The 22,009-nt window shown below is 41.1% G+C and overlaps 2 protein-coding genes across 3 annotated transcripts; one reads left to right on the top strand and one right to left on the bottom strand.

Moving 5' to 3' along the window:
• Positions 1 to 110: 110 nt before the first annotated feature.
• Positions 111 to 1,509, bottom strand: LOC100647515 (partner of Y14 and mago). Its single transcript, XM_012315581.3, has 3 exons — positions 1,357 to 1,509; positions 987 to 1,083; positions 111 to 914 (listed from the first exon to the last, which is right to left on the bottom strand). Exons 1-3 carry the CDS (start codon positions 1,385 to 1,387, stop codon positions 389 to 391), a joined length of 654 nt encoding a protein of 217 aa, XP_012170971.3. The 5' UTR covers positions 1,388 to 1,509; the 3' UTR covers positions 111 to 388.
• A 112-nt stretch (positions 1,510 to 1,621) lies between these two features.
• Positions 1,622 to 21,120, top strand: LOC100651382. Of its 2 annotated transcripts, XM_048411231.1 has the most exons (16): positions 1,622 to 2,706; positions 3,316 to 3,454; positions 3,624 to 3,757; positions 3,883 to 4,123; positions 4,218 to 4,334; positions 4,942 to 5,171; positions 6,347 to 6,556; positions 8,971 to 9,214; positions 9,682 to 9,956; positions 10,038 to 10,359; positions 10,621 to 11,097; positions 12,119 to 12,249; positions 16,880 to 17,031; positions 17,142 to 17,404; positions 17,857 to 18,533; positions 19,968 to 21,120. In XM_048411231.1, the coding sequence occupies exons 2-15, from the start codon at positions 3,319 to 3,321 to the stop codon at positions 18,135 to 18,137; spliced, it is 3,213 nt and encodes a 1,070-aa protein (XP_048267188.1). In that variant the 5' UTR covers positions 1,622 to 2,706; positions 3,316 to 3,318; the 3' UTR covers positions 18,138 to 18,533; positions 19,968 to 21,120. The 2 variants fall into 2 exon arrangements, with proteins under 2 accessions (XP_048267188.1, XP_048267189.1); XM_048411232.1 differs by lacking the exons at positions 12,119 to 12,249; positions 17,857 to 18,533; positions 19,968 to 21,120 and having other exon boundaries at positions 1,622 to 3,454; positions 17,142 to 17,394.
• Positions 21,121 to 22,009: the final 889 nt, after the last annotated feature.

Raw genomic sequence — 22,009 nt, forward strand, 5'->3', positions numbered from 1 at the left:
AATCCCTAGTATTTCAAGTTTCATCAAATTAGTCAGGAATTTAAGAAACGTAAATGAATTTCATTATTATAGACATAATATTTATTTCTGATGATATAAATAACAACATGTAATATGCAAAAACAATTTTTATTAAATCTGATTGGTCTTTCACATAGTGATATTATAGCATACTAAATTCTCATTAGTATTTAATTTTTATCTTCTGTATATAAATGTACATCTTCATATTGCTATTAGCTTACTGTATAAAGAGGATGAAACTGTGATAATACATAAGATCATATTAAAATTTTTAAAAATTTGAAAAACACACATCTGCTTAGGTACAACTATAAAGTGATATTTTATGAGTATGTAAATATATTTTTTTTTCAACTTTCTCTTTTTATTGACTTGTTTCTAATCGTTTTATTTCTTTCGAAATTTCAGCTTTTCTTGCCAACTTGTCAAGTATTTCTTTTTCCGGATTTTTTAACAATCCATTTTTTATCTTTTCTTCCAATGTTTCAATTTCTCTGACTTTTTTTCTGAGGTTTTTCAACCTTTTCTGTGGATCTGATATAGAGGTTTGAGATTGAGTTGAAACATTTGGTTTAGGTGCTGAAGTCTGGTTATTGGATACTGTCTTTATGTTAGTTTGTGGTTTACTATTCTGTGATAATGATTCTTTTTTCTGATCTGGTTCTGAGAGTGTAGTTTTAGCCAGTTCTTCTGTTATACGTTCAGTTGTTTTATTTTTATTTTTTTTCTTTTTCTTTTTGACTTCTGTTTTAACTGGAGCACCAGGAATAGTTTTAGATTTTGCTGCTAGTAATGCTTCCTGTTTAGCTTTATGCTCTGCTATGAATTCTGGACTTGCACCTATTGGATACATAGGTTTATTCTTTATCTGTTTGCCTTTGCTTTCATATCTGGAAAAAAATGGTGATAATAACAATATCTGTATAGAATGGTTTAATATTGTTTTATAAATTATTACATACAGTGGAACTTCTTCTTGTGGTATGTAGCCATCTTTCACGCGACGTGGCTTACGCCATGTACCATCAGGACGTTGACTGGCCGGGATGAATGTTCCACCTATGAAAAATTTGTAATAAAAAATTAATTTTATGAATTAACATGAATCTATCTTTTAAATATCTTTGTTGCATTAACATCATTGAATTTCATTCAAAACATCGTACATATCTTACTGTAAATATTTTTAATATTTATTAATGATTTAAAAAAAAGATGAGTATCAGAGCTTGACTTATATTTTATGAAATAATGATTGTTTACATGTTGCAGGTTATAAATAGTGCAACAGCTAAAATAAATCAAATGATTGAATGAAACGAAATTTATCACCTTGTTCATCTTTAATGTAAGCCGACGCCATCGTTATTCAGTACGATCGTTCGCCGTGAATATTTTTTATTATATTTCTTAATAATTTCTACTATCCGCGTGCCATTTTGCGATCGTGAGGACCTCAACCCTTGAGAAATAGTATGTTTCTTGAAATTAACAATACGTGTATAGTTCCATATGATTGTAAGATGTCGCTACTATATAGTTATTTCAATATGATTTTAAAATAAATATTGCTGCACAATTATGCGAATATGGGCACGTGAAATACTAGTTGGGTATAACTGGAAATTTTTCTTAATCTTCAAAAACATAATTAAGCTAGGATATTATTTTAGTAAACCATTACCATTTGGTATCGCTTCCAACGTTATCGATTCAGCATCGAGTATAATCATTGACTACGATTGGAGAATGTATTTGAAACACAAAAATTAATATTCTGCAACTTTGAAATTACAATCTATATTTATGATTTTCAGATTATACAATTTATATCGAAAATATACAAACTGCATACCGAAACTTTATAAATGAGACCAGAGTCGTTGTTACGCTTATATATTCACAATTAAATCTAAAGAACCATACAGTGGCGAGTAAAATGTTTAAGCCAGGCACATAGACAAATGATTTAATTGCTGTAAGAATATATTCGTAGTAATTATTATTATAAAAATATATTATTAGAAATTCTATTCTTTTTTATTAGGTGTTAATTTAAATTATACATGTATGTATAGTATTGTAGCATGTGACAGAACAGATAAGGTCTATCAGCTACGTAAGATGACTATCTATTTATATTCTTTTACGATTCCGATTAAGTTCTTGATCTGTTTGGTATGAGGTCATAGCAGCAAATTAGTTTTATAGTTTGTATATCTATAATAGTAAAATAACGAAAATGTAAAGATATTTGAGGATGAATGATTTATGTAGGTGCGATTTCAATATATAATGATTTATAGATCTGTGATTTGACAATTTTAGATCTATTTTTTATTGCTCATAGAATGAACTCGAAGATTCTGTACGCGTAGTTAGGAAACATTGTAATGGTAACATAATGTATAGGAAGCTACGGATACACGTTCATCGGAGCGGAAGTCAAGCACACACAATCAGGATCGGAAGTAATTCCGGTGGCCGAACACTGTGATGGTATTGTTAGCCGATCTGCTGAATAATAATTGGCATTCGGTGCATTTACACGGTCACGATCGCAGAGTGTCAATATCTTTCCGGATGGAATGGAAACGTCACTCGGTGGCTTTGCTCCGTGATATAGTGTTCGTTCAGTGTTTGCCGTGAATCTATGCCCGTGACTTCATCGTCCTTTCGAAGGTACGTACTGAAAGTAAAATGAAGCGAATCTTTTTGTCCTCGTGTGTGATGAAATATTCCTTACATTATCGCGAAATCCTTAGAATATATTTACGTTTAAATTGATGTTACTTAAGACGTGTCATCCGAGACGATTAGGAGGGAGCCGAACAAGATTCAACGGGGAGAAAAGGGTTGCTATCACGATGGATAAACGTAAAATTATGTAACAAGTTGACAGAAATACGCATGTGCATATAATCTGCCGAGAAAGTAGAGTGTACATGTTTGTGGAATATCCTACATAAATTATTTCGGTACAATTTTAGACGCAGGAGATAATGGAGAAAATGAATGCGATAAGTCTGTGTTGGTCAATTTTTTTGAAACCTTTCCTCGAAATATTGTTCTTTTGTAATAAATTATTGCATCGTTTTCATTCTGATGCTGATAGATTCAAAAAACGAATTATAACGATACATTTTACTTCGAAAAAGATATTTCAAGTTTTCCTCCATTGGAAAAAGTTGAAGTTGAAAAATATTGATCGTTCTATAGTTTTGTAGATTTATAGTTTTGTGTAATTTATGATAAATGTCTGTTTATTATAAGTTGTCTTGTTTTCGGAAGAGAATGGGCTGTACACCTAGTGGATCATCGTGCAAGAAGGGCAGCATTCGATTAATGACTACGAAGCTTACTTTCACCAAGGGTCAGCTGTGCAACCTGAACACGTATTTTCGCAAACTGGTCGACGAGGCTCAGAATGGTGAATGCTTAACCAGTTTCTCAATAAATCTTACTCTTTGATTCGGCGAACAATGGAGAGACTCCGTCTGTGGAGGCGTTGAGAACAATAAAAATATTGAATTCAAGAGGAAATTGCGAGCTGCCAGAGTTTTACCAGTCGAGTGTCGAATCGAATGGATTTGTTACAGATTCCTCTAATGCTTTTGCGATCGAAGCTATCGTGGAAAGATTGGTCCAACGATTGATGCGAAGCGCTGGTAATCTCGATCGAAGATTCTCATCTATGTTTCTCGTTTCATTAAACGAACCTCGACGAATAAAGGTAAAAGGGCGACGAGATCGGAATTTCTGGAATTGTAATCATAACGTCAAGTTGAGAAGCTGGTAAACCCCATAGGAAGAAGAAGTACCAATACTTTCGAATTATATTTTTTTTTTCCTTTTTAGCAAGGTAGGTTTGAATATCTGCTGCGGATAGATGCATTGTCGATTTCGAGTGTAAGTCCCGAGCAGGGACGCTCGACGGTGTGTGTCGAGGAGGATGCCTCTCTACCAGGCTTTATTCGGCTGAAGATGCTTGGCGTTGGGGCGGAAGTCTGGCGAGAGTACGTGGATGTCGCAGGAAGGTTGAGGAGAGATCTTGTAAAAGCCAAATTAGCAAATTTATTGGCCACAGCTATTAAACAAGGTATTTCGCATCTACCGAATTCTTTGGTTTGCGGAATGGTTCACAGAGTAATTAAACAAATTAAACAGGGACAAATGTGGAGTCGCTGTTTCAGACGTTGGAGATCAAACGAACGACAGAATTTGTGTTTCACCTGGTCAAGTGGTCGATGCTGAAATCCTCGACAAGATATTGAAGCAACCGGACCACTGTCGAATATTTTACGGGTCAGGTAATGTTTTAAATTATATTTAAATGCTTTTTTTAATTTAAGAACAATAGAAATGAGCGATAAATTCTTTCTATGCAATGCAGCCGACAAGAGTCACTCGTCGAGGGACCATAAACAAGAATAAAGTATTCATCGCATCGTTATTATTCATCCGATTCTCCATTTCGTGCATTTCGTGCATTTCGTGCATTTCGTGCTCTTTATCAATGTAATATTATCTTGTCTGGCATTACGCGTGTCCCCAAACCCATTCTCAACGATTCGTTCTCGTTTTCGCTTTCTTTTAATCGTTCTTTTCATTCTTAATTCTCTGTCCCTGTTAGCCTCTGCTTGTACTAAATAACTGATGTACGAAGTAACTTGGTAATTCGATATACCGAGCGTTCAATAAATCAGGACAAGGCGCCCGAGCAAAGTTGCTTAATAACGACTGTAAGGGATTTAGAATAACGAGCACCCAGCAAGTATGCCCAGTTTCCGTATAACCGTATTAAGGAGCATCTTATAAATCAAGCCGTGCCGAGTCTCGTGTGAAACAATAACCGTAGCTAACGATGTGATTTTTAACAGTGTTCCCTAGATAACAGGATCGTGTAATTGTTTCTAGCTGTCTCGGACGGACCATTACCAGAGCCAAGGAATCATCGAGTGGCCTTGATCGAAGATTCCGGAGGGATACTGCTTAGAATCGGATTGGATAAATTTAAAGCTCGCGAAGTTGAAGTTAGGCTACTAATCGGTATCGGAGTGTCGTCGTGGCCCACTTTGGCGGATTATCCTCAACGGATACCTCTCTATCATTGCGATGCTCTTCTTCATTACACTGCAGCGCAAAGTGTACGTGTATATAAAAAAAAATAAGTGCTACGATATCAATTTGCGTGCTTTTTGATTCTATTTTTGCGCCGTATTGATCGATCGTAACCTGTTCATCAAGTTTTGAGTTCGTTATCGCGTCGGCACTTATTCCGCTCCATTTCATACAACAATACAACAGTATCGAAAAGTGAAGTTTATTAACTCGCGTTTTACGCACGCGTCATTTAATTAGAGCATTGATTATCTTCATTATATCGTTCGTAGATAAAGGACTATTAAATAGCGCGAGAATCATCGACGAGGCTTTAAAAACCAAAAACTATGCGTTCTTCATCGGTGGAAAATAAGGTAATAGAAACGCAGGTTTTCTTGAACGAGGTGCTTTAAGTGCACTTGTTTCCGATATGCAGCATTGGATGCCTTCTCGCAAAAAGTCTCGAGTGCTCTCGTCAAATTCTGTTTCACACTTTTCATCGGAGCCAGTATCTCGAGATAAGTATTGCATTCCGCGACAAACGGTGTCGACGCGATCTTTTATTATTCCTGGCTACGCTCTAACGATCTATCGGTTTACCGTGTACCGTGACGCGTGTTGAGTGCATAGCTCGCGCAACGTAGTGCTGCACAACCGACGCGACGACGTAACGCTTGTTTCGTATAAACGAGGATTGCTTGAAACATCGATTTGCATGAGGTCCGCAAGGTAAATCCTTGGTTGGTTGAAGTTATTAGCGATTCAACCGATTCACTGGTAAATTAAATTAATGAACGAGAGACTGGTATATCGTTTCACCACGCGAGTCCCTTTTGATTCCGCGAACGTAACAGAGTTGGTAACCATTTAAACGAATTAACTCGTTTGCTGGTGCCACTTTATACGATTGATGCGTTAATGGAAAAGCAAAGGCAAATGAGTTTTTCGCAAGTATACGTGCCTGTAATGTCTCGCTTCGGAATTTTTGAGAGCATATGTATGTATGTGTATGTGTATGTGTATGTGTGTGTGTGTGTGTGTGTGTGTGTGTGTGTGTGTGTGTGTGTGTGTGTGAGAGAGAGAGAGAGAGAGAGAGAGAGAGAGAGAGAGAGAGAGAGAGAGAGTGGAAGATTTGATTTTGGCTTGGCAATCTCCATATTCTTGCCCAAATGGGCAGATTCGTTTGTTTCGCGTCATCTGTTTGTCGCTGCTGTTCCAGGGTATGTACGCGGTAGTCGTTGGTCCGTATTCCGGTGCACGTTGCGAGAACCGAGCAACTCTCTGGAGAGTACGTGTTCCGGCAGCCGAGAAAATTATGAGTCAACACTATGCCGCCGACAGTGTACCAGCCCTAACTGAATCCGTGCTTTTGGAAATTTTATATGAGCTGCGCGAAGGCCGTACTTTGCATTTACCGATGAAACCAAAGGTAGTCAATCCTTCAATCAATCAATACTTAGCAAGTTACCGCTTCGTTGATTCTACGACAGGATTATTCTCCTATTTTTTTAATATTTTTTTTCGTATTAGATATAAAAATACATGGTATAGACTAATGATTTCTCGTAATATACAAGTTTGATTATTCTATGCAAAGTTCAAGATATAGAATTTTAAAACGTTGAAGATGAGATGACTCAAATATCCTTACTTTATTCTGTTTTACAAGATGTTACATACAATATTTTAAATCCGATTCCCAGTTGCATTTTCGACACATACACTTTGTCTCGATGGATTTTACATTTGAATAACTCAGTCGGATATATCATTTGTCTTTTTTGGACGTCGCTGGCGACAATCGTCTTAGAGATATTCCAAGGCGAGCTTGGTCTGTTCTTTTTGACGTTTTCATCTATGGGAATATTAGGTGCATATCATACCTTTGCACTTGTCGCAGGGGAACAACGACTGATTTCACACGACGTCTCTGCTATAATTCAACGTGCATCTAGCTGGTGCATCGTATCCGCACACAGACGAGCTTGCATTCACACGATCTTCAATTCTTTGGCCTATTTCTGAAATACGAGCCATCCCTCCTCTGACACGAACCAGTTTCTTTTTTCCTTACCTTCTTCTTTTCACGATAGGGATTCTACTCCGGCGTTGAAGCCTGAGATCCACCTATTCTCTCAAACCACGCCATTGCGTTCTTAGCTATTTAATAAAAATGTTATTGTTAACAATTTATGAATTCAAAAATAATTTACCTGTCCTCTCGAAACTGCAGTAATCGGCGGCGTATCGATGAATACGTAATGAGAAAAGTTGAATCGATTTTTAAAGTTTCCTTCTTTTCCTTCCTTTACTTGCAGACTAGTTTCGTTGCACTTTATTGATCGCCATTCTTATTTTAACAATGATTATTCGTAGATAAATATGGCTATACTGTGAATATTTTTAATGGTAATATGTGCATGCATATAGATCATAATAGAATATCAGGTCTGTGGAGTTATCCCGGAATTGTACCGGAGTTATACCGGAATAGTACCGGAGATATACTGGAGTTGTACCGGAGTTGTACCGGAATGATACCGGAATAATACCGGAGTTGTACCGGAATTGTACCGGAATAGTACCGGAGATATACTGGAATTGTACCGGAGTTGTACCAGAGTTGTACGGAATTGTACCGGAGTTGTACCAGAGTTGTACCGGAATTGTATCGGAGTTGTACCGGAATTGTACCGGAGTTGTGGTGAAGTTGTACCGGAGCTGTACCGGAATTATACCGAAATTATACCGGAATTGCACTGGAGTTATACCGGAATTGCACTGGAGTTGTACCGGAGTCGTACCGGAATTGTACTGGAGTTGTACCGGAGTTGTACCGGAGTTGTACCGAAATTATACCAGAATTGCACTGGAGTTATACCGGAATTGCACTGGAGTTATACCGGAATTGTACCGGAGTTGTACCGGACTTGTACCGGAGTAATACCGAAATTGTATCGGAATTATACCGGAAATGTACCGGAATTGTGCCGGAATTGTGCCGGAATTGTGCCGGAGTTTGACGTGATGAACGAAGAACGTAGAAGAGCACCGAAAAAGTGTCAAGATAGCGAATTGCAAGCATTGTTGGATGAGGATGACGCTCAAACGCAACAACAACTCGCTGATCAATTAAACGTGACACGAGACAGCCGTCTCCATACGTTTGAAAGCCATGGGAAAGATCCAGAAGGTGGGTGGCCCAAAATGGGTTCCACATGAACTGAGTGAAAGACAGCAGGAAAACCGAAAAACCGCTTGCGAAATGCTGCTCGCCAGATACAAAAGAAAGTCATTTCTCCACCGAATTGTGACTGGCGATGAAAAGTGGATATATTTTGAGAATCCTAAGCGTAAAAGATCATGGGTAGCTCCAGGCGAACCACCGACATCGACTACAAGACCAAATCGCTATGGACGGAAGACAATGCTCTGTGTTTGGTGGGATCAGAAGGGTGTGATCTATTATGAGCTGTTAAAACAGCTCCTATTATGAGCTGGCGAAACCATTAATACTGAGCGCTACTTTTTGGCGTGGCATCCACCAATTGCCAGACAGGTGGGAAAAATGTATAGCTAGGGATGGGCAATACTTCGAATAAAATATTTTTAATCATTTTCATACAATAAACGTGTATTTTCTATAGAAAAATTCCGGTTTAATATTTACATACCTGGTATATCGGCTGTGAAAAACGCTACAAAGCATCCGATGCTTACATGCTACGCATATCTAACATACTCTTTTGCATATCATGCGTACATTGCGCAAATTTTTACGTTTTTAAATTCTCCATAAATGCATAAAAATTCGCAATTTAAATACGAGTGAAATCTTTTTAGGCAGGACGGAAAAATGGCCCCTCGCCTCCAGATCGCTTACGAGTAGTTTCCAGACACATTCTGAGAACTGTGCACCGATGGGCTCTAGAAAGAACAGGACCGGATCCGTTGACGAGCTGGGCGCCCGATACCCTTTCGTGTCATGTTCTATTAGCGTTGGACGAGTTAGTCGCTGCGCTGAAATGCCAGAGCCTGAGGTGTTACTTTCATCCGCGCTGCAACGTGATGCTACAATGCGCGAGAGGTAATTCAGTTTGAGGAAAAAAAAAAGATGTGTTAGAAGAATGGAACCGGTGTTGTTTTCGTCGAGCTCGCTCTATCCAATCTCCGATTTCTTTTTGTTGCTATTTTTCATATAACAATCAATATCTCGGCGACACGCGCGGCTCGTCTGGTTTCCATGGAAATTCTTAATTAGCGATGATAACGACGCGTACCATTATTGAGAATGTTGAATGTATCGACAATTTGTATGCATTCATAAGCTGTTCGGTGATACTCTTCGATCGAACCGCCGTTTTTCATCGCGCTTTACTCACCGGCTGCCCGTTTATTCGCGTCACGCCTGTTACGTCCAACGATGTGTATCATTTAATCGTAGCGTAATTTAATTAAGACGCTTGAAAATTTATTAGCACGGACGCGCGCGACTTGAATTCAATATAATTCATAGTCCATAGCTCATAGAATTCATGTCTTTGTATTTTGAAGGAGGAATGGCGTATCACGAGGACTCCTACGTCTCTGATCGTCGATTGTTGGAATCTTACTTGGAAACTCTTCATTATCGATCCTTCTCCATGACGCGTGACGTACCAAGACCTCTAGACGTTATGGAGAATGAGCTCATTGTGAGATGGCGAGATATCATTGCCGCGTTGCCCAGAGAAACGTCCGATGAGGATTACGGATATAGCCAGAAACAGTTGGAATATTTTAGCATGATCCTAGAGCAAGTTCTACGAGCAAAGAACGCTTTGTTACAGGTAGAATTTCCACGACAGGATAGCTTGCTGTTTGTTACAGCTCCCGATAGTATGACAAAGACTCGTTTTCTCTGTTGACAGAACTATCCGGACAACTATAGTTACTCGAATTTCTCGGAATTATCCTACTGTATGACGGAACAGGTGGAGAATCTCGTGTTCCTATTGAAATTAATTCTAACACAGGCCAAGAATCAGAGTTATCCGATGGCGAATCGCAAGCTGCGAATGAACGATCGCCATAAGGAATCAAAAAAAAGAAGACATTGCAATACGAGCAGTCAGTTCGATTATTCGGTCGGATTGCTGATCGATGTTATCGCAAGAGATAGAGAAACAGCCAATATGGATTTGGAATCTTCTCCAATAATGACCAAAATACTTTTACAATGGCTATACTTTGGTAGGAATATATCTATTCACGAATAAACTGTGAGTGTTCGTGCATTTATGAGAAAAATTCAAGATTCAAAAATGTATAGAATGCTGCGCAAAATTATATAAAATATCCAAAGTGAAATACTCGTAGTAGGTGAAATAAATTTCTATTTAGATTTTGTTTTGTTTAGCCGTGTTCATAAATGTACTTGCACGAATATCCACGAATATCTATTTATGAAATACCAAATTTTATTTTAATTTTACGAATGTTTCATTGTTCAAGGTATGGACTATGATCGAAAGTTTCTCGAGCCTATTCTACGTCCATATCTGAACAATCTTTTCAACAGCCTTCACGAACATGGTTGGTGTGCAACGTCTTGGAAGAAGGGACAGGAGGTCTATGTTTCCGAGATGCAATCGCTATCGATATTCTGTAAATCTGTGATAAGCGAAGAAATATCACCTGCTAACGGGATCGTGGACTATCTATCAAAGGGTTGGCGCTGGGCAGAAAATATGACGAAGATGATCGAGCGTTCGGGGAATTCTCTGCGTCTGATTTTTCTTCCCAGAGACAGGGCGATTAAATACAACTTAACTTTCACAGAGAACAAGAGTCTCAGCTCGTTCTCCACGTGGAGCAAAGCTAGGAGTGTCAGTACGATCGTGAGGAAGAAAAGTATACATTACAGAATCAGCGAGCTATTTGATTTTCTATCAAAGTTGCAAGGATCGATTGCCCCGACTGAAAAGAAAGGTTAGAGGAAACATAAGATATTTACTGGTTTGTTCCATTCAATTCATAAACTAGTAAACGGAGTAGTATATATCATAGGTACAAGAATTTGCTATCTTACTCACGGAAACTGTCACGTAGTAATAACGAATTTCGGCCGAGTGTTCGAGTTTTGAGAATTAATTAGAGCCGCAGCCGTGATTCGAGTGAGTTTCCGTTTTCACGTGAAACTTCTAGTTACGGTTGTTGGAAAACATTAGTCTAATATTCTTACGGCTAATAGAAACGAGTGAAATTAATTATTTCCTTGTTGCGTATAAATTCGTATTTGCCATTGCCGCATCGGCGAGAGAAAAAGGTCGATACCGTGGAACCGGACGAAACCATTTCTCTACAATTTTTCCAATACGTCATTCGCGGGGCTTTTGTTTCTCGGGTAAAAAGCTTTGTTTGGGAAACCACGAAAATAAACAAAAAAATACTCGCTCTTCTTTTGATAAAGATTTATGTGAGATTTTCGTGCGAGCATTATTTCCTGCTGACATCTTTTGTTCCCATCGAACGTGATTCAACTGAAGTTTAAAATTATCCCTATTGTCGGACAAAGGATAGCAGTAGCCGAAATCCTTTCACTCAGCTTTGGAAAGGCCATCGAACAAAATCCTTTCTCCACGGTATGGTAGCCCTATCTAGCCACGATCGTGCATAGAATATACATGTTTGGCATTAAAAATTGAAGAGCAGTGTCATTCGTTGAGCGAGACTAAACGCGCGGAAGAGACAAAGATTTACGTTGACGTCGCCAGAGAATCTCATACGTAGCGGGCACGTAAAATTCGAGCTGAAAATGCCGAGCGATAGATCAACCGTGCGAGTTACTAGGGAGAGAGCGGTTTGGGCTTCGCGTTTTAAATCAACGTCGCCGTTCGGTGACGTAGGCAAATTTCTGGTCCATGTCTCGATGTTCGGTCACCGGATCACAGAAGCGTTTACGTAAGTTACGTATATGCGGTACGTGGCGCAAAATCAATATTTTCGTTAGGGGTTGCAGGACACGCGGAATTGAGGGATGCCAGCCCTTTGACATACGTCGCGTCGATGAGCAGATCGCGAGCTCGACATCGTGGTCCTGGCGATTTGATTTCCGCCATGGTCTCCCTCGGCAAGTTCAGGGTGAGTTGTCTAACTTTCAAACTTTACAACCTCTCTCATATTTTCGCGATTTTTCTTCTTATCGCCTCAACTTTCGCGTCTACTTTAACTTGACTCAACGTTCTCCGTTCTGGTTATTTTCGGATATTTTTGCAGCCTGCAGTGTCCTCGCAAACATATCGATAACAGTTTAAGCCTCCGAATAAACTACTGCAACGAGAGAAAAATAGTCGAAGAAGTTTCTCGTATTTGTATATCTCCGAGAGATTAAGCGATCCTTCGATCGAAATTTGTCTTACGTCGCAGGATGGATATTTCGAAGTACCGAATTTCTGTACTGTCGTATGGGCAATTCAGCAATTTAAACGTATGTAAATCAAACGCTGGTGGCAGTTGCAAGCGTTTTGACCAGTATATCATACGGCAATGCGGTATAGGTTCGATGGCCGATTATTTGTCGGAGTAATTTCCGCGGTGAAACTTGCGTTCCTGGTCCTTCGCGTTCTACTGTGTTTGCTCGGTTTGGAGTTTCGGCTCAGCTTTCATTCCGCGCGCAGCAGACGCGAGGCAGCTTAATTACACACAGTTCGCGCAGTTTCATTAGATTAGACGAGCACGGATTTCCGGTGCACGAAGGCAATTCCAGGACAGTAATTTCACAGGGGTGTCCGCCGTGTGAACACGTTGGAACGACGTCGAATCGCGCCAGATTCTACGACAATAATATCGAGGCGGAACTTGAAGGAACTGCAGATTTCGTTGCTCGAGTTCCGCCATTTCCGACGATCCGCTTCTTCTCTGACGCGCAGCGACCCATTATCCTCCGCTTGTATAATCGAGTCTCAGTCGATTTAATAGCGACGCTGGTAACCACGTTAAGACCAGCTACCCTAGATAGAAAAACCAGCGATCTTTATGAATTTCGCGCCGGTAGAACGCCATTGAATCGGTCGTTAATGCTTTTTCACGGACAGGATTAAAGGTAAGAAAGGGAGGATCGAATCAAATTCGAAAGGTTGTTGTAACGGGAGAAGCGAGGAAGAGCCAAAAGTTCCGTAAGGCTTTAAGCGCGTGCAACGCGTGATCGTATGTGCGCATACGTGTATATATGTATATATGTATGACGAAGGGTTATCTCTCACCAGGAGGCTTCTTCCTTGACAACGCGAATTAAACGTCGCTCACACGTCGCTGTTAAGAGACCGGCACCTCTTGTGTATCGTTCCTCTTTCCGTTCGCATAAATCTTTGACGAATATAAATTGACTTTTAATCGGGGCGCAAATAAGAGTTAATGGAACGTGTATATTAAATCGGCCCTTTTATTAAATTTCACACGAAACATCCGACTATACGATTACAGTATTGACCGAGATTATAACAAATTATTTAAATCGTCGTCGGTGGCGCAGAGAAATCAGCTTTTGTTCCGGACCGTGTTACTCTTTCAGTTTTAATAAAACGACGTTTATTCGTAAACAGTTACGCGCAACGGTAATTGTTAATTAACATGAAGAATAATTTCGAGAGAACGAGCAGCTGGGAAAAACGCGTTCGTCCAGGATGTCTACGCTTGAGATTAAATTTGAAACGGGCGTAATCAAAGGGACGGCTAAAAAGACGTTCGCGTTTTACGAACGGGTCCGCTTTTTAGCCCGCGTCAAAACGACTTCCGTTTTTCTTGCATTTTCGAGCGGCAGTTTGAAATCCGGTTTAATGCTTCGGGAAAGCCGGCGACGAGAAACTGCGAAGTGAAACCTCGGTTTACGGAGAGATCATAAAATCGGGCTGCGATGTTACTTCAAAGGATCGTGTTACCGTAATAACGACAAGAAGGTTGTTGCCACAACGACGTTCATAAAGGTAGCGATGGGAACGATGCTCTCGCAAACGATATCGATAGACTGTCAAAAAGTATCATCGCATGCGTTGTCCCATAACGTAGGAAATTACTTTATCGTGAAAATATCCCTAATATGAATCTTATTACGGGATATACCTTCTTACCTATACTCATATCTTCTGCATTTAATGTTCATTTTACCCTATATATGATCATTTTGAATTTCTTTACGGTTTTAAATGATATAAATATCTTGTCGGATGTGTCGATCGCTAGTAACGTCTTTTATTCAATGAATGAATAGACGATTGTAATGAGAAAATCAGAGAGAACAGTTTAAGGACAGATATAGACGTAGATATAGACGGTAAACGAAACCAGAATAGAAATTCTAATCGTTTTTTAACGATTGCGATGTAATTTTAGCTCCAACTACTTTGAACGTTTATCAATCTATCAAAACGACATTCTGATATGTCTTCGACAGTTTAATTTTCTCCGAGCTATTACGAGAACTTTCGATCGAACTTAGGGGGTAATTAGACAGAAGGCACTTTGCTCCCCTGGAAACAGATGAGTGATAGAGTTGTAAATGAGAGGACACGATCCCGCACTTACGAGGGCCGATCTTTTTTTTACTGTCCGTCAGGAGAATCGTTCCCTCTGCTCGCCTGTTTCCGCGTACTTCCTCAATGAGATTTCGCCTCGGGATCAAAGGGATTTTCTTAAAGGTTAGCGAGTCTCTAGAGAACCTTAAACGTGTCAGCATTCGTAGGGCTCGGAGAATCGAGTTAAACCAAGCTTAATAGGTGTCAACGAGTTTACACGCGTTGGCTGGACGTTAGACCAAAATCCTTCTTGGTCGATATCCTGGCCGATATCCTGGCCGATAAACCAGCACCGACGAAATTCTTCGTCAGACGTCCTGGGATCCTATTTTCCACGACTAACGTCATTCACCGCGAAATTGTTTCGATCCTGTTTTCTTTGGGTGAAGTAACATGAGCCGAACCAAATAACCTGCCTACCTTTCATCGTACCTTTCATCGAACGACATTTTCGCTTTTCTTTTAGAATAAAATTTCATATAGATGTTTTCATCGTTAATCGGAATGTTAAGTTATAACAGAAGAGTTCGAGGATGTATGATTTTAACAATTTGGAGGATGCTTTCTGCCTCAAAAGTGGTCGGATCTGCGGCATCCATAGCGAGACTTCCATGTAAGATCAATAAAACTCTGTCCAATTCCCCCGTCGCGCACAGAATGGTACAGTTAGAGCGGAATTCTTCTATAGAGGCTCCGAGTCGGTTCCTACTTACCTGATTAACGTCCCCATCGTACGAGGCATCGGCTTCTAGAGCTGTTCTTTCGAACAAAATAAACGACACTCGATTCTTTCCTCGTTCGTATCTCCCGCGAGAGTAAGCAGAGAATCTAACGTTTTCAAAGCTCCTCAAAGTTTGTTCTGTCCATCGGGTGACAGACTTTCCTAAAGGAGGATATGCTTTTCTATTATATATTTCATTTTGTAATATTACATCGGCGCAAGATATGGTTTGATATTTCTGCGACTTTGCGTTATTATTACGATAGATCGTGAGTTTCTTCGAAGCAACGATAACTTCGTCGTGAAGTCCTCGACAATCTTTTTCAACGAATGAAACTCGAATGATCACAGAAGTTCTTTGTGAATTAATATCGTTAAACTTTTACGCGATCGAGAAGAATGTAAGTGCGCGATCGTATTTTTCGCTTTGTTTATTCCTAACAGCGAAGAGAGGATCTTCGGAGGTTACGCGTTTCCATTTCAACTAATTTCCGGTTGCGCGTACCTCTGCCGTGATAGCCTTTTGGGAATGCGATAGCGCTTAGATGGGAATCGATCTTTCCAACATTCTTGTGCGCAGTTTTGTTTCAGAAAGAAGTTTTCCATTGGACGATACATTCGAACTTTTTATCTTGCGAACGATTCCCCTCCGTGCGTCGTGATGTTGTCATGGAATTTCCCCCAGATCGTGACTGTGAGAAATTTTCATTCTGTTTGTCGTATCAATCAGTCCACGTGAAATCGAAGCAGTTTTCGCTGGCGGATCGCGGGCTTGTTTGCGAAGATCTTTCGATTGGATTACGCCCGGGTCGTCAGCGATTCTTCATATGTATTTTTCAACGATTTTGCCGAGGAATCGTTCGAACCTGATGCACGAAACAGTCTCGAAGATGGAGTAAAAAGAGAGGCTCGCCCGTGTTTCTGGCACTCCGGATGTATGTTTTTCCAGAGCCACTGAAGACGAATAAAAAGGGAAAAAATGGACACGTATTTACTTTCCCGGAGCGCTCTCGCGCGTTCTGCACACCGAGGAGCTCTTGGCTCCTGCCCCTCGTCTCCGTCTTCCATGTGCCAAGTAACTTTCTACTTAAAGAGCGACAACCCGATTCACCGGGACCCCCTTATGCTTATGGAAAATGCGTTTTGCGCTTCGAAACTAAGTTTAATCCTAGCTACCGCCGAACCAGGTTCTACGCGCCACTGCCGAGCACCACCTTCCTCTCGTTCAACCATCGAACAAAGGGGAATTTTAGCGGTGCTGGAGTTACCAAAGATTCTTAGCAAGGAACAAATTTTTCGTTAAATAAAAGGAAGCTTTCTACGCTGTTTCAACGTCATCAGCGGTGTTTTAAAAACACGAGGAAACACTTTTTCGTTTTATCTACTCGGAGGCTATCCTATTCCTTGAAATCTTCCAGACGTGTAGAGCTAAATCGTGGATCGGATGTAAAGTCAGTACGAAACTTTTTCTTCTCTCTAGGTTCTGCAAGAAGTCGCCGCTCTTTTGCCACGGGAGGAGCAAGTGGCAGTGTTGGAAATGGTGCAACGCGTGGCCAGAGAATCCTCTCGTCGTTCGAGGAAGACCACCTGCTTGTATACATCCAGTTCACCGATTCAAGTCTACAGACCGAGGTACGGTTCCGTTTCTCTAAGAAGATCCTCGCTTTTAACGAGTCGTTAATGGGCGTGGTTTCCTTTGGTTGGTACTCGATGTATAACGAATTCCGTTTTGTTCGTTTCAGACCGGAGTCGGATTTCCTGGATTCCGCCGCGCGTCTGTCGCCAGGAATTCGCGAGCGGCGAATCATCGCGGAGCATCAGAAACAGCTGGAGAGAGAGATACAGCAGATGCATGACACCGTGAGACGTAACGCGTTGAGAAGACGACGTCCGTGTAACGTCTGGGACTCGAACTCGTTGTCCTCTTGGAATTCTTCGATCGATTCTATCGCAGGCACGATCAGCCTTAGAAGATATCGCGCTCCAATATGGGACGTTATCAAAGGTTATTTTATTTCTGATATATTCTAGAAATACAGTGGCACGTTTTAGGTATGCGTTCTGTGTCTTATATGGAACATTTTGGAATTTTCTCGTCAGTGTAACATCGACGCGTTCGTATCGTCATGATATCGGCAAAATTTGAAATTAATATGAAAATGTATATATGTATAGAATCTTACATGTACACACGAAGACTACAGGCAAAGAAGACAACCTTTTCGCCAGCCACTGTATTTATGTTGAAATAGTCATTCCATTTACCATCTTTTATAAAGTCAATTATTTTAACCCGACTCGCGATCCACTTGATTTACTCCCGCCTCGTTTCGAGGCACTCGATTGCTTAATACGAACGTGGCAACAATTTACCAGCAGCGCGAGATTGGTTTTTTTCTCGAAACGGAACCTGGTAGCGCCGTGCAAACAATACGGCGATCGATTTTTCAATTTCAGGAAGTTCACCGGCTCGGTCTAGCTTGCGCGTGGATGGTAATATCGAGAAAAATAAATTCGACGAGATGATAAGCCGAGAGGAATCGCCGACGTGGAGCACGCAAGATGCTCGAAGGAAGTTGGACCGCTGCGAGTCGAAGAATGGAGACGAATTGCCATCTTGGGATACGCTCGAGGCAACTCTGAATAGGAGGCTGTGTAATTACGGCAACGCCCTGTTAGGATCCTTGGAAACGGACGAAAGTATTGGAAGAAACTGCGTGGCGAAGTCGCGAGAATGATTCCTTCGAAGTAGTAGGTGCTTCCAGGGAAATGAATTTTTTATCTCGAGGCGAGTCGGTGGAAATTGTCTAGGTGGAATCGCTTTTACATTTCAGCACGTCGCGAATACGCCTGATGCCCCTCCTGTTCCGGATACATCGCTTTTAAAATATATGTTCATCGATTTTGACACTTGGCCGACATTTTCAAGCTCTTGAAGCGCCGTTGAACAGCTCGCGACACGACTTTCGTGCTTTTGCAACCGTCAAATAAATGTTTCCCTTGGAAGATATTTAGTAGAGCTTCGGTAGTATCGAGCTTTGCCGTTTGTTCAGCTCTTCGATGAAACGCGATGGAAACTTAATTTTCGCAGACAACGGGCAACTTCGTGCTTCGAGAATGCGTCTCGTTGACTCGTAAGTATATAATGATCACAGAGATAGATAGATAGATAGAGAGAGAGAGCGAGAGAGAGAGAGAGAGAGGGAAAGCTGTGAAACTCGGCAGAGGTACACGCGCAACTAGAACATCGCCTTAAATTTTAATCTATGCCCGAGAACGATTACGTTCGTTTAGCTCTTGCCACTTTTCGTTCTGACCTTCGTTAATTAAAGAGAACCGCAGGCTGATTGGAATTCCGCTAGCGATCCGAGTTAACGTCGACTGATTTTGGCAAATTCGACGAAAGAAAAATTTCCTTGCAACACACCGTCCTTCCTTTCTATACTTTCATCAATCTTCACCACCTACGGTTACGCTCCATGACCGTACATTTTTATTAAGGATCAGGCCAGTATATAGCTCCGGCAAGGTTTCCTCTCGGAGAAGCTTTTCTGAGTACTCGGTCTCTTGGTTTCCATCTAATGTCCAAACTTCCATGCTCCCTAAATTGTGAAAAGATGTAACGCTAGGATTATTTAATCGCGCGCCGCTTTATACGACATACAGAATGGAAAATAAACTTTCATACGAAGACCGTGATACGTCGATGACCTTGTTCCGCTTAGAAAATTCATTTATTCACCTTTTTCCTTTGTTTGTCCATATATTTGGCGTGTTTGCTTACAACCTCGTTTTATTTATTTGCATTTCCTGCTTGCTCGTTTATGTTTCCGGTTTGTTTATTTGCATCCTCCTTTTTGTAATTACGTACACTATCGACAATACACAGGATACGTGTTAATTTAAATTCTCATATATCATTGTATACATATTCGATTTCTACGGGTTTTGTAGCGAGTTTAATCGCGTACACGCTATCTAGGATGCTCAGAAGGTCTCTAATTATTCTTACGAGACGAAGCAGGAAAAAGTTCGTTTGGTATTGGTCAGTCAGCGATTTAACGTGAGGATCGCGGATAATTGGAAATAGGCAAAGGCTCTCTACCAGAGCGCGATTCGATTAACTGGATGCAAAAAAGCGCAATTTTGCTAACAGCCTCGCAATTGCCAATTAAAGTCGTTGGAATGAGCAACATCGTTGTAGCATCATCGACGAGTCATTGAGCTTTACCCACGTGGGCTCTAATCGCGTGAATTTCACTGGCCCGGAAAGCCTCGAGTTCGTTGTATTATTCTTTTCTCTTTTTTCACGACCAGCTATTGTATACGAATCCAAAGTATCAAATTTCGAACATTCGGGATACCAGTCACGTCGGTTTTCTCGTTACGTGAACGTTTAACGTCAATCGAGATACTCTTCGTTACTTTCCTTTTCGTACGGTTATTCGTGCTGATTTATACATATAAATCTACAGCTTCGAAGTAACGTCGAAACAACTTTGGACTATAGTTTGATACTATACTCCGTGATGTCCTCGTAATTAACTTGAAATTGTTTCGATCTGCAGACCACTTGTTAATGGACGAATCGATCGATCAAGATTGCGCGTCAATGAGAAGAAAAGATGTATCGTAAAGTCGACAAAGTTACAGAGAAGGATGCGTCGTTTAAAGACAACAAAAAAATATCGTTCATAAAATTGTGAAGACTTGAATTCGTATAGGAGATGTTTCGCGACCAAACGGCAGGAAGAAGACCGAGAGAGAAGACGCAGGAGGACAAAGGAGCGGGACAGAGGAAAAATGGAAGCGGGAGCATCGTCGTCGTCCTCGTCGTGGTAGTCCTGGAGAGAACTAAGTGGGGACGGACGAGGGGTAGTGTTCGTTCGGCCGGGCTGCTTCCGTGTATTCCGGGGGTGGTTTTGGTGCGCGCGCGCACCGGGGTTGCGCCGTGGTTTCATCTCAGTTTCGCAGCCTCCCTTCCGCGGTCCGCATCAACTCTGTCGTCGCTGGCACAGAGGTGTGTCGTTTTTATCCGCGTTTACCTCGTTGTATCTCGTCTCGAATACACTCGCTTCTTCGATATCAGTAGCCGAATACGTTGTAGGACGTTCCATCGGGAATTTAGAATCTCTGGCGAGTGAATCCAGTCGAATTGAAAACGAGAACGGTGTCGAGAGTCGCGGTAGATAACGAGACGAGTGAAAATTCTCTTTGCGCTTGTAACATTCGCGTTTACCGCATCTGCGAAGTATGTTACCGTGCGATAGGTGATCCAGCGACGACTGGCAGAATAATGGTGCGCGATGCGGAGGTCCCGACGCGTGTAACTTGGTAAGCAAACGTAGCTTTTTGCGTCGCAGTGTGTCTATAGCTCGCACACCATTTGTACGTTTTTCTTCTAACCTTTCACGCGAAACGGTGGCGTATCGACGTTTGATCTTAGATCGCGTATATCGCGTATGTCGCGCGTTTGCTCTAGCTCGAAGGACACGGTGAATCCGACATTGATTTTTAAACGTCGGGACGCCCGTATATACCGTTAATTGTTGGCTAGTTCTACGAGATGGAGTAGTGAATTCCGCGAGAACCGTTTTGTCGATTGTACCCCCGAGAGAATAGCGCATTCCCCACTTCTAGCCACTGGTTAGGACGGCGGAGCATCCTTTGAACCCCTTGGACCGTCATTACGAGTAATGTACTTAATCGTCGGAAAATCGGTCGCCGTAGAAACTGGCGGTGCAGTTGCAGTTGAAAGCCGAAGTCCAGATATATACGAAGCTGGTATTGTATTGGAAATAAAGGTGAGAGAACGTTACTGAAATATACTGCATATGCAAATTGTATCAAACTTAGACTGGAAATCATTTTACGACTTTCAAACGAGTTTTATCACCGTCTGTGAACTACTTTGCTATTCAGTTGCTGCTTTTTCCGTTCCAGATAACTTTTCATATCCTTCGCTACGCTGTCGTTGCGTTCATGCATAATCATTGATCGATGATTATTAATTATAACGTTGATATCTTCATTCGTATTAAAATTTTCTGTTTTCTTTCAAGAGAGAAAGAGAGAGAGAGAGAGAGAGAGAGAGAGGCGAGCTTATCGAGCAGTAGAGTTGAAAGCGATGGGATAAAATGTATTTTGTCGCAATATCGGATATTTTGCAAACGTTCCGATCAACCAGTAACATTCGTGATAGCGTTGATTTCTCATGTAAATCATATATAACGTGTCTCAGATACGCTGGAAATACAGGGGAACGAACTGTGCTCCCCTTTTTCTACGCTTTACGGTCATTTATTAAACCAACGCCAATATCGATGCGTTTGATTTATGGCGAACCTTTTCCGGACCTTCGTATTTCTCCCGAACATTGTACTCCCATGCTGGTTCTTCGATATACGAGATCCGGTCTTCCGGATTTGGCACGTTCATGGATTTCATCCAGGAATGCCGGCTGAAGAGAAAAGAAAGAACTTAATCCGGACGAAATCTGAATAATCTCGCAGGAACAGTGCGATTAACGCGTATCGTTTGTGGAAAAAATGGTTCGGTTGTTTCTCTATTCTTCTCGAATAGTTCTTTACGTATCGTTGGCAGGGTGCTA

The sequence above is a fragment of the Bombus terrestris genome, chromosome 13 (genome assembly GCF_910591885.1).
Source record: "Bombus terrestris chromosome 13, iyBomTerr1.2, whole genome shotgun sequence".
Lineage (NCBI taxonomy): Eukaryota > Metazoa > Arthropoda > Insecta > Hymenoptera > Apidae > Bombus > Bombus terrestris.

What these genes read in the sequence shown, in the direction of transcription:
- LOC100647515 (XM_012315581.3), bottom strand. Translation starts at nt 1,387, where the DNA reads ATGGCGTCGGCTTACATTAAAGATGAACAAG. An exon ending in TTACATTAAAGATGAACAAG is followed by an intron (nt 1,084 to 1,356) that starts GTGATAAATTTC and finishes AATTTTTCATAG; the next exon opens with GTGGAACATTCATCCCGGCC. An exon ending in CCACAAGAAGAAGTTCCACT is followed by an intron (nt 915 to 986) that starts GTATGTAATAAT and finishes ATTTTTTTCCAG; the next exon opens with ATATGAAAGCAAAGGCAAAC.
- LOC100651382 (XM_048411231.1), top strand. Translation starts at nt 3,319, where the DNA reads ATGGGCTGTACACCTAGTGGATCATCGTGCAAGAAGGGCAGCATTCGA. An exon ending in GGCCACAGCTATTAAACAAG is followed by an intron (nt 4,124 to 4,217) that starts GTATTTCGCATC and finishes TCGCTGTTTCAG; the next exon opens with ACGTTGGAGATCAAACGAAC. An exon ending in ATTACACTGCAGCGCAAAGT is followed by an intron (nt 5,172 to 6,346) that starts GTACGTGTATAT and finishes CTGCTGTTCCAG; the next exon opens with GGTATGTACGCGGTAGTCGT.